Below are 12,345 nucleotides of genomic sequence, written 5' to 3'. Positions count from 1 at the left end.
AACACCACAGGTCTCTATCAGCTATTCCCCTGGTACAGCTCTAGGAACTCACACATTCCCATCACAGGACCACTACTTATTTCCATCTCAGCTTCATAGACCAAGCACAGCTGTCCACCTTCATCTGGCACACGGGCTGCCAGAGCAGGCAGAGAGCTGTTGCACCCCGCAGCAGTATGCAGCTCTGCAAATCTGTCTCATGTTATCCAGAGTGACTGCAAACCACACACTATTAGTGATATGTTGTCATGGTTTAGCTTCAGTGACACACTAGCTAGGTATACTAGTTCAGTTTAGCTAGGTGATACACTTTTGCCCCTGACATCACAAAGCACCTACAAAAGAGATCAGTAATACATTTACAAGGGAAAAATGAGGCTGAAGTGCAATTACTTGCTTCTAATCTTTCAACAAAACAGTGGCAGTGTCGTAAATCCAATAACGTATGCCTTGTTACCATAGATTCACTACACACTGTATTTGTAGAGCAAGCAGCACTTTAGTCCTGCCTTCCCCCATGACTATGGCTGTAAATGTTTTTATGGCCGTTCCACTGATTGTGCTCTCTCATCAATCTCCTAGAGACAATCCCAGCCTAAGCCCCAATTTTATCTACATAAAATAGATCATCATATGAAGCTCTCTTACATGTGATTCCTTTTTCCAGATTTTCATAATATCCACAGAGACATATCTGCTGGAGAAGGTTTGGATGAAATTTCTCAAAAGCTTTCACTTCTTTCAGTCGTGTGAATATTATATCTACATCTTCACTGGAACGTTCCAAAGGTCTGCAAGAAAATAAAGGACAAAATTCTCAAGGGCTTTATCAGAGAAACATCTCCACCTGCATGCACCAAACTTACAAATGTTAGCACTAAACATCATACTATAATATAAATCAATTAAAATGCATTTCACAGGTACATAATGAAACCCTTCCAAAACATCCTAACAACTGCCCATTATCAACTCAAGCATTATTATTATCATTTCAACACAGGCAGTGTCCAGAAGACCCATTTAGCACCAAGGTCTTGCTGTAGCAATTACTGTAAAAGTATATATGATGACACAGTCCTTATCCTAAAGAGCTTAGAATGATATATAGTTTTAAGTTTGTAATGGAACACGAATAAACAGATGTCCAAACACACAAGAGGTCTGTGGAATCAGTGCTCAAAATAGAAGTTCTCTATCTGGCTAAAAGAAAAGCTTTAGATATCAGCAGTAACTCCTATATCCACATCTCTCTTCCGCATTTTAATGGGTATAAACTAATTTGAGTGTTCTGTTTTCTCTTCTCACTTGCAAGCAAGAAAGACAACTTTAATACATACATTCTCTTTCACACAGTTCCTGTCTCTTAATGTTGGACAAATTAAATATGCAAGCGAGAATCTTAAGTCTTCATTGGTAAGGGTAAAGTTTTAATCCAAATATTTAAAATATTTAAAATCTATGACAGTAACACCTTTAAAAAACAAGATTTCAAGAAAAATAAAATTGTAGAACTCCCTCCAACAAAGAAGCATGTGGACCAGCAGTTCAGCAGGTTGAGAAAACTACTACATATTTATGAAACTGTCATGGTTTAACCCCAGCTGGCAACTAAGCCCCATACAGCTGCGTGCTCACTCCCCCCTCCCCAGTGGGATGAGGGAGAGAATCAGAAGGGTAAAAGTGAGAAAACTCGTGGCTTGAGATAAAGACAGATTAATAGGTAAAGCAAAAGCTGCACAGGCAAGCACGGCAAAACAAGGAATTCATTCACTCAAGGAAAGCAGGGCTCTATCACGCATAAGGGTTACTTGGGAAGACAAACGCCATCACTCTGAACCTGCCGCCCTTCCTTCTTCTTCCCCCAACTTTATATGCCGAGCATGACACCATATGGTATGGAATAGCCCTTTGCCCAGTTTGGATCAACTATGTTGGCTGTGCCCCCTCCCAGCTTCTTGTGCACCCCCAGCCTACTTGCTGGTGGAGTGGTGTGAGAAGCAGAAAAGGCCTTGATTCTGTGTAAGCACTGCTCAGCAATAACAAAAACATCACTGTATTATCAACGCGGTTTCCAGCACAAGTCCAAAACATAGCCCCATACTAGCTACTATGAAGAAAACTAACTCTATCCCAGCCAAAACCAGCACAGAAACTAAAGTGAATTAGCTCCATAACATACATTTTAAATGTGATTATCAAATGCCAACCACTAACTGACAGCATCAGAAAGAATCTTTCATAGCAGACTAAATGCCTACCGCTACACACAGAAAGAAACATAGAACGTTCCTAGGAGATCATGCTGGATCAGATGCAGAAATCATTTATGTATAAAGGGGTACCAGAAAGATAGACAACTGTCTGTGATCATTAGACCTATCACTCACTCAAATGCTGCTAGTTAATTTTACTGACAAAAACATTCTTTTAGCCAGTGGATGAGCTTCTGAATGAACAGAAGTCAGGTAGCTTACAATGAACCAAGACTAAGTTCACAAATACATATCTTTATCATCTTATTGTTACACTCAGTAAGTGTGTAAGCACTCCTTCCAACAGGATTTTTTTTAAAGACTCCTCTTTGGAATCAAAGACTTAAGGGATCCAAATCTTTGTCTCTGGGAAGAAGCCCAGATCCTACTCACATTGAATCTCTGTCTCTCATCTTTCTTATCAAATTAAGTCTAGGAGGGATTAAATCTCTACCCTCATTTATACTTCAACTTACCCTTATTAACTACAGATGAGAATAATAACTCTCTGGTGTATACAGTTGCTTCTACATCACAGTGGCATCGTCTTACCACTTCAAACCACAAACAACTACAACAGCTCCCTTTTGAAATATTTCAAGTAAGATTTTCACCCATTCCTTTTTTTTTAACTGTGCACTAGCTGACAGGTACTAATAAGCATTAACTCTTTTGTCAAAATCCTTTTGAGAAGATTAGGTGGTGCGGCTTGCAAACAGATTTAAAATCTGTTTATACAAGATCCCTACCCAAACTACACTAGCACTTGGAACGCTAACGCCCTTAATTTATGGACTCTCAAAATTAACAGCAAACCTGACAAGGTAAAAAAGGGAGAACATTCTCAGAATATCCTATTTTCCTAGAAAAACTGTGTCTGAGACTGTTTCATTCATACAACTGCTCATAGCTGACTCCATTCAAGTCCACCAGTTCATTTGCATAGAATTGACTGTAGGAACTCAGTCTTTAGTGGTTTTAATTGTTTGATGCAGTCGGACAGGGAAAAAGCAAATAGGGTTAGCAAACAACATGCATCAGGTTGCATAAACTTAATCAACACTGTTCTGTCAGTGCTCTTTCTGAAATGCAAGTGCAGAAATCTCTTCCACTTCTGGTCCTGTCAAAAGGTCCTGACAAAATTTGGGGAGATTTAATTCACAGACTGTGTAGCTTTTTTTGCTGAGAGTTGCTGAAGGCTCAAGAGACAGGGTTTCCATCTAGTTCAGAAGGTGGTGAGAACAGGGCTCACTTCCATTTATGTGGCAAGGAGTGTCTTGTGTCAGGCAGATGAACTGCAGGAAAAGCTCTTTGTTCTGACAAAACTGCTTCATGACCCCAGTAAAGTGAGTCATCATGGAAGGACAAGCATTCTCACAGGTAGCTGCGCCACACTGTTCAGAGTTTTAAACATCAGCACAGCAGTGAGAAACCAAACTCCATATTTATTGGGAAAGACAAATTAAAGTCGTGTGTTCCTACTGGCTTACTTTAGCAAGCAGCTGACCTGCAGTGCTTTGTCTTAGCATCAGTTATTTCCACCTGGAGTACATGAAGTAGGCATTTGAACACGTGGACATGCTCTAAACAAAAAGAGGAACCCAAACTTCTGAGTAATATGCATAGTAGTAGCCTGAAAATTGTTATATTCCTTACAATATTTCTTAGTAATTCATTACTGCAAGCCATTTGTTTCAGTAGCCTTTCTTCAAAATATACTGGGTTTAATATTACTGTGTACAACTAAATTTCCACAAATATTTTTACTGGGAGGGCACACATTTTGATCCAGCACATTTGGAAATGAAGCTAGAATTTGGGAGAGGCTTTCAGTGAATGATTTAACCATTAATCTATCTTAGAAAAGGTACCTTCTCCTCCAGCTGTGTTTTACCAAAAAAAAAAAGCAGCAGCTAGCACAGAAACATGCAAGGAATCTTAACTGTACCCCAGAATAACAACTCTCAAATGAGACACACAGACAAACACCTAGTTTAAGATTTAGCTGTTTGGTTAAGATCGTGAATAAGTATAAAAATGAACTAAGATCCAAGTTGTTTGACAACAATGCCTTTGGATTTGATCAGAGATTCTGGGAAATGTCCTCAATGTTTAGGAGTAAGGAATTACCTAACACTAGGTGTCCCAAACTGAGGTGGTCCTTAGTCCTTGCTAGGATATCGAATTTTGCCTGTGTAAAAACTCCAGATGCAGTGAACAGTAATAGTAGTAGCACTCAAGCCCATTTCTATTAAGTGCTTATAATTTATAACAATGAAACTGGTTTCAAAAGGACAGTTTTACTTAGTGAGAGAGCATAATGAGAATAATAAAATACCATGGCATCAATTAACTGCTTTTCCACATGCCTGCAAAACTCAGGCAAAGTTTACCACTTTCTACAAAGTATCTTTTAATAAAATTGTTATCATTGTAATTGTCATCACCATTAAATCAACATTAATGAATCTATTCATGATGCCAAATTTTGTTTTCTATTTCCTAAGTACAAGCTGCCTAGCATGGAACAATATTAGTACAGGTGTCGTGGTTTAACCCCAGCTGACAACTAAGCACCACAGAGCCGCTCGCTCACTCCCCCCTCCCCAGTGGGATGGGGGCGAGAATCGGAAGAGTAAAAGTGAGAAAACTCATGGATTGAGATACAGACAGTTCAACAGGTAAAGCAAAAGCTATGCGCACAAGCAAAGCAAAACAAGGAATTCATCCACTGCTTCCCATAGTCAGGCAGGCGTTCAGCCATGTCCAGGAAAGCAGGGCTCCATCACATTGTAACAGTTACTTGGGAAGACAAATGTCATCACTCCAAACATCCCCCCTTTCCTTCTTCTTCCCCAGCTTTATATGCTGAGCATGACATCATACCCTTTGGTCAGCTGGGGTCAGCTGTCCCAGCTGTGCCCCCCCCCAGCTTCTTGTGCACCTGGCAGAGAATGGGAAGCTGAAAAGGTCTTGACTCTGTGTAAGCACTGCTTAGCAATAACGAAAACATCGCTGTATTATCAACGCGGTCTCCAGCACAAATCCAAAACATAGCCCCATACTAGCTACTATAAAGAAAACTAACTCTATCCCAGCCAAAACCAGCACAACAGGACAACATAAACTTACTTCCTCATTGCAGCTATCTTACTAAATTGCTGTAAACTTGGCTTTTTTAAAGCATAGTTTGAATAATATTTAAACAGCTAATATTATAATATATTTCTTAGAATATTAATGATTCAACGTATTAATTAGAAAAGTACTACTGATGGCAGATGGAGAATTATTCAAGCTTTAATGTCACTGTAGTCACACTGTTAGGAGGCAGTGCTATTAATCCAGAAAGGAACCATTCCCCAAACCAGGGAGATGGGCTGCAAAAGTCAACCGCAAGGAGATGAATCTCCCTACACCCCCTACATGGCTCCAAAAGCCTCTGGAAAGGCTTTTCCCAGGACCATATCACAGCACCTCAAGTCACTCCTCTGTGATCACCACTGCCGTTCACTAGAGAGCAATCTCACTGAGCTTAGCCCCTCTCTGCTAAACTAGTGCTGGTGAGGACATCCTTCTGTTCTGTTCCACTCTCTGACATTGATGCTGGTATGCTACTGGTGTCCCCTCACTGCTGATGCTGCAGAGTTATAACTTGATATCCGTGAGCATAAGAAGTTAAAAAATGCATTTCAGTGAGACTTCAACTACCACTGGATTTTCTACTAAAGCTTCTGTCCTTTCCTAAGTGTACTCCTGTTTCTGAAAGCTCTAGCCCAATGTTTAGAATAGGACCATAGATGAATCTAAAAGTGTGGACAACTCTGTTAAATCAACTAAAATTCTTCAGCTCTCAACATTTTGGTAGAGGTATCAGCTAGAGTAGAAGCATTTTAAAGCAAGGCCATCCTTCTTGTAGAAAATCTATGACTTTATCCAGTGAAGCACCCACTGCCTAGGCTGCCTCACCCAATTTAAAGTAAATTTTAAGTAAAACAAACTGTGGAAGTGCTGCATTTGTCTTCATCTTTTTTGCTTACAAAACAGCTTCTTACTCCTTTTTCCTAAGTTTTCAGCATCTTTCTGGGGCAGCTGCTGCTATACCTCCGTTTCCATTGTCTGCAGAGTACAAGCCCACAAAAAGCTTTAGCAGCTGCTCTAGTAACCACACTTCACTAACCAGCCCAGCAACCATAACTGAGTAGGTATCATGCCATGACCATAGTAAATGCCAGGACAAAACCATGCAGGAGGAATGACTGATTTGGAAATGAAAACTTCACACTTAGTATCTCCTACCTCGAAGGATAATGCATGGGTGACACTCCTACACCTCTCCACTCCAATCTTCAGTTTAATGTGCTTGTCCCTAAATTTGTATCTCAACAGGGTACTGCGCTGACATCCCATTTCACTGTGGCCAAAGTGAGGTGGGCATTTCCAGTGTTGCAAAGCAAGGCTACAAAATGATTAGGAAATTATAAAAAGCAAGAGTATTTAATTTATTTTCACTACCCTACAAGCCTTTCTGCTTTGTTTGACCACTGAACGCTTTATCCAGCTCCTTATTTACATTACTGATTTGCCTCTTCAGAGCACAATAAGTCTTATTTGGCAGTAATGTTTTCACACAAGACATCATCTATCTTCTCCTTCTGCTTCTTCAATACAACATCACAGCATACATATACAAGAGACAGCATCAATGCTAGTTATATATCTCTATTCAATTATGTCAATAAGGCTTCTTTAAAGGATATTTTATCCCTGATTTATTTGGTTGTGAAGATTTCAGGCATGTATTTTATAGAGATAAAACAATTTTCTCGACAATGTCTGCTTGACTATCTGTAAAAGGAGATTATAAAAAAACTTGCCAGAAGTATACCTTCAGAAGGCTATTTCATATTTTCAAGTGCAAACTATTCAAGCTCAAAGTTTAAATATAGACAGAGGATAATTGCTAGAATTATTCACATATACAATTTGGGCAAATATTTCTGTTCATGTGTAGCATATATAGCTTTATAAAAGAAACCATTTTGATGGTGTTAAGATTAAATATTTGAATGTTTATGTATGCTGTGAAAGACTTGTTAACCTAGAAGAAAGGAACAAGTTGGAGATTTTTGTTTCTTTTTTATCATGTTTATCTAACTATAACCTATTACTTTCTCTTCTACCGTATGATATGTCCTTTTTTTAGGTTCCTCCTCATAATTGGTTTGACACTTGAAAAAGAAAAAACAGAAGATAGGTAGTTTTACCTTCTTTGCCAAGATGCCTCTAGAACTTTAAAATGTTTATTTCTATAACATCTGTTCAAAAATCTGAACCATGCTCTAACTGAATGAACACACTGAGGTCCATTTCCGTCCCTTGCTCTTTTTAATTCTTTAAAAGGGCAATATTGCATTTCAGATAGCAATGAACAGCCCATGAAGGATGAGCAGATATGATGTATTTCTTCCACTGGCGAGGCTGTTTGTAGAAAACAGAGTATCACACTACATAATAGACAAATAAAACTAGTTCATCTCTGGGTTAAAACTGAAGCATCTATTCACAATGCAAAAGCAAACTCTATGAGCTGGAAGGTACCAGTAACTACTACCATGGACCATTTTGTGAATTTTAATAGCATTTTAAAGTATATTCTGCTTTCAAATGTGAGCAAGGAGAGAACAAGGAAGGCCATTGAAACCAGACCATTCCTCTGTGCTACCTGTACTTTCGCCTGCCCTTTCCTGACGTGCAGAAAAGCAAAGCCATAGGATGCAGAAGAATACTAGTACCAAGATAACATTTTCCCTTAGTGAGAGCAGGACAACACCGAAGCACTCTCTCCTCCAGGGAATGCTGTAAGGCTCTTTGACTTTTAATTTCTCTTTGAGAAAGGAAAGTTTAAGAGAGGGATACCAGTAACCTATCAAAGCACTTTAGACCTGTGGTAAGAGATTTAAGTGCTAGATATAAATGAAGTTACTTTTAATCTGAAGTAATGTCCAGATAAGGTTTTCCTTCCATGGGGACAGAAGGCAATCAACTCTCCCCAAGAGGCACTTTGCGCTTGTTACAGTAGTACTACCAAATCCATGTTTTCAACATTCACATTTCAGCTCTTTCCCTTGTCATGGGAAAAGCCTCACCATAGGGCTTTCAAACAATAATCAAATTACAGTTCTTTTATTTTGATTTCCATTTCATGAGACTTTGGGATTCCGGTTTTCACATTTCCTCTGATGCACAGGAAATAAAATTTTATTTAAACCCTGTTCCCTAGGATTCTTATACATGCAAATCATTCCAGAGTTAAAAAAAAAAAAGCAACACAAGTAAAACTGCTGATGCTTCGTTTCCAACAAATTACTACTGTCATCTACACTCAGAACCCCTGTGATAATCTCTCATGTCCTGCAATGCAAGGCACAAGAAATGCTGTAGATAATCCCAATCTATGCAGGTACTGACTAACCAGTCAGTTAAATGCAGACCGACCGGCTGTCAGCTGCAGTCAGACAGAATTTGTAATAGTTGAGTTCTGTCTTCCTCAGTGAGGGCCAAAAGAATGCAAATATGGAGGACTCTCCTTTACGTACCCACTCATCTCATTATTATATTACTCAATTATATTTGTGCCTTCAACTCAGTTTGGCCAATGCACTGAAAAATTATTGGAGGATTAGACAGAGCAATCCAGTGCACTTCATTTCTTTACATACTCTGCTCTACAAATTATGCATCCTTCCAATAGGTCAGTTTTTAGATCTGTATAAGTAGTGGAATGGCAAAAGATGTATTTATTAAGTAATGACATTCGTAAATGTTTTTCTCAAGTTAAAAATACACTACCTGCACAATACAGCTATAATAGGAAACAAAACATAAAAACAATTTTTTTCACCTTCATATGCTTTTTAAAAAGACAAAATACTTCAAGAGAAAAAATAAAATTGCAAGGAAATTTTCTCCTCTTATTTATGAAAATTTTTACGTATTTGCTTTGCTTTGCTACCAAGGTGTGACTAAATCTTACTGAATAAACCCTCCAACTTTCATAAACATGAACTGGAGCTCAGGACAGTTAAAATTCCATTTGACAAAAGTAGATCTGGATGAAATCACATTAACCAGCACTGTAGCTTCATAACAGACATTAAAAGCACTTTAATATGAAGACAGACTCTGAGATACATTGCAAATGAAATTTGTAATTGAACAACACGCACAAGTGATGATATGCTTTGATTCAAACTCTGGCCACTGCCATCCACCAATACACTATGCTAAATGCACCTTTACCCATTTAGGATCTGCGTTGTTACAGCTAATGAAAATTTAAAACTTACAGCAACTATGAAATAACTTCTACAGATTTACATTGACATACATTTTGACAACTGCTGAATTCAAAGATTAAGTGGAAAGTCAGTTCAGGAAACATTCATTGAGGATACTGATAAAGCAGCAGGAGCAGTAAGTGATCATGCCAAATACAGTGCAGAAAATACTAACAGAACAAAGGCAGTATCATAAGAATGATGAGCTTGTTAAATGCAGCGAATTGTAAGATGCAGACGAAAACGGATGTCACACTGGATAAGAAAAATACTTGTATTCGAAAAAATATCTGGTGGCCACCTGACTTTGAGGGCATGATTTCAATTAGCTGGTTTCTTGTTTTTTTTATTCCTTTGCTGGAATATCAGTTTTTGTTATAAAAGAAATTTAATCTGCTCAGAATACAGGATTTTAGAGATCAAATCCTAACAACATGCCAGAAATAACTCAGGCAATGACTTTTTAGACAAGTTTCCAGTTTCGTCTGGTAGAAGAGAAAACCTACAGTGAAACCTACAGAGAAAACAGCAAAAGTACCACACCAATCATGCGGACACTTCACAAGACTACCAACTAAATACTAGTTGGCTCTGGTGGGCCATGGCAATGTTTATACACATGAATGCTAGGGCAATCACTTTTTCTTCCTCTTAATACCTGTCCATAGAACAAGTGTGTAACTTACTGCAACCATATGTAACAAATGGAAACTGACACTAGAAATGCCTAAGCCCGTGAGCAGAGAATAAACCAGCTTGAATTTGTTTAAAATACAACCCTTGCTCTCACTATGAGTTATTTTGAATTCATATATTCAATAAAATGCACAGATATACAAGCTTATGGCAAGCTACATTAACAATTTTTTTGGTCTCCCTGAGGAGATATGGAAAGAAAAAGGGCTTTTTTATTATTCATCAAAGACTGCACCTTTGCACTGGACTAGAAAATGAGTTGCATGATGAGGAAAGATAAATTTGTTATTATTCATCACTCTCAGAAGACTGCACCTTTGCATGAGTGCTAGAAAGCACTTAGGCTATGCCTATACTGCTCTGTCTCCGAGTTTCCACACCCCAGTGCCTGCTGCTGATATATCCCTACGCAGACTTGATCCAAGCATACACCAGCTTAGCCACGTACTACATAACATACAGAGAGAAAACACCAAGCACACAGGCCAACAAGAGCTGCAGTGTATGTCCATTATTTTGTTCAGATCCAAACTACATGAAAAATAGTGGCATTATTGCTATGGATTTGTTACAAATAAAAAGCAAGGGTAGAAATTTAAAATATATAGAAGTCAGTGTATGTTTTCTCAATCACATAAAAATATATTTTAAAAGTAAATAAAATAGCATTGTAGAGCAATTCTAAAATATTCACAATATTGCCTGATTATAAATCTATACCCCATTACCTTTGACATAATTATAGGTTATAGAGGATGACAAGCATTTTCCATATTTCTTTCACAATTCTTTCAGAATATCAGTTCTTCATTTTAGCCTATCTGTATACTCACAAGAGACCCGTTGACTATTAAGCAGATATAAATAACTTACATCTCAAATATATGTTACAATGAACTAAAAAACAAATCCTGATTCAAATATGTTGCTGTTACATAGCTTCAGTCTGAATTTATACTCAAATCTATGGGAGCTTGGCTTAAGGTACAGATCTGAGATATTATCCTTAATGTGTTATTTTGGTTTTGTTAGATGGAAATGATGCAAGTCAAAAGTCTAACAAGGATGACAAGGATATAAAAGCTCAGTATGTACAATATGTCCTTGAAACACCCATTCATATTTAAATAATTTATAAATGGCTGAGCAAAGATCATAACATTCTTAGCACAACAGGCTAGCAAAGTTACATGCTTTGCTCTGTGATCTGCTCCTCCAGTCTGCTAAGGCACTGAAGGTTATATTTAATACAGAGAAAAACACAAGATGCCATAGGCAGGTATGAAATTGCAGGATCTCTGACTGTTGTGAATGCTGTACATCATTACAAAGTTTGCATTTGAATCCAATTAAAACACTTACCTGAATTCATAACTGTGATCAGGTTTAGCGAAGTAATAGTTATGTAAAAAATACTTTGTCTACCATTTGGTAAAGATATGTCAGCATGGAAATTTCCTGGTTAGATAGCCTTGGTGTGAAAGAAACCACAAGAGTAGAGAAGACATTGTTCCTAAGCTAATTATACACACTTGCATAAATCAGCAACCTTCTTTTAATTATGTGCAGTTCGGACATACAGAAAAATGCTAAGATGGCAGGCATGCTTCAGCTCCCTAGGAAATCAGTGGTAAGGCAACTATTTACTTCAAAGATAAAAAGACTGGTTTCCTTTACACAGAAATTATTTACATCTCCAGGTACATCCAGGATGTACGGTTGCTCACTGCTGATCACCTCCCTCTCCCACAAAAATAAAATATTCATGATAGAGCACAGTGTTCTGACCTTTTCTGTTCCTGCTTTTCCTTACCTCTGCACTTGTGACTTTATATATAAATACTGTCCTGTGTATTTGATTTTTAAGTGCTGATCTTTGGCTTTTGTGGTTAGTAACCACACATGGAAGCTACATGGTCAAAGCACTGGTGGCCCTAGCCCACAGTACCCTACACAGTAATAACATTTCTCCTGAAACATTTTGGTGGTTCTCCATTTTTATATGTGCTCTCATTTAAGATGTTAGTAGTTCTAGTTTGATATGTGACTTGGGG

The 12,345-nt window shown here is 38.1% G+C and overlaps 1 protein-coding gene across 2 annotated transcripts in view; it reads right to left on the bottom strand.

Moving 5' to 3' along the window:
• Positions 1 to 12,345, bottom strand: part of RAPGEF4 (Rap guanine nucleotide exchange factor 4) — a 156,412-nt gene that overhangs the window by 140,665 nt on the left and 3,402 nt on the right. For both annotated transcript variants that reach the window (XM_072874094.1, XM_072874095.1), the window contains exon 2: positions 649 to 791. In XM_072874094.1, coding sequence (XP_072730195.1) covers positions 649 to 791 — 143 coding nt within the window. The remainder of the gene's footprint in view (positions 1 to 648; positions 792 to 12,345) is intronic.

The sequence above is a fragment of the Ciconia boyciana genome, chromosome 10 (assembly GCF_034638445.1).
Source record: "Ciconia boyciana chromosome 10, ASM3463844v1, whole genome shotgun sequence".
Lineage (NCBI taxonomy): Eukaryota > Metazoa > Chordata > Aves > Ciconiiformes > Ciconiidae > Ciconia > Ciconia boyciana.
The sequence above is the reverse complement of the archived record's forward strand: the minus strand, read 5'-3'. Positions and strand labels throughout refer to the sequence as shown.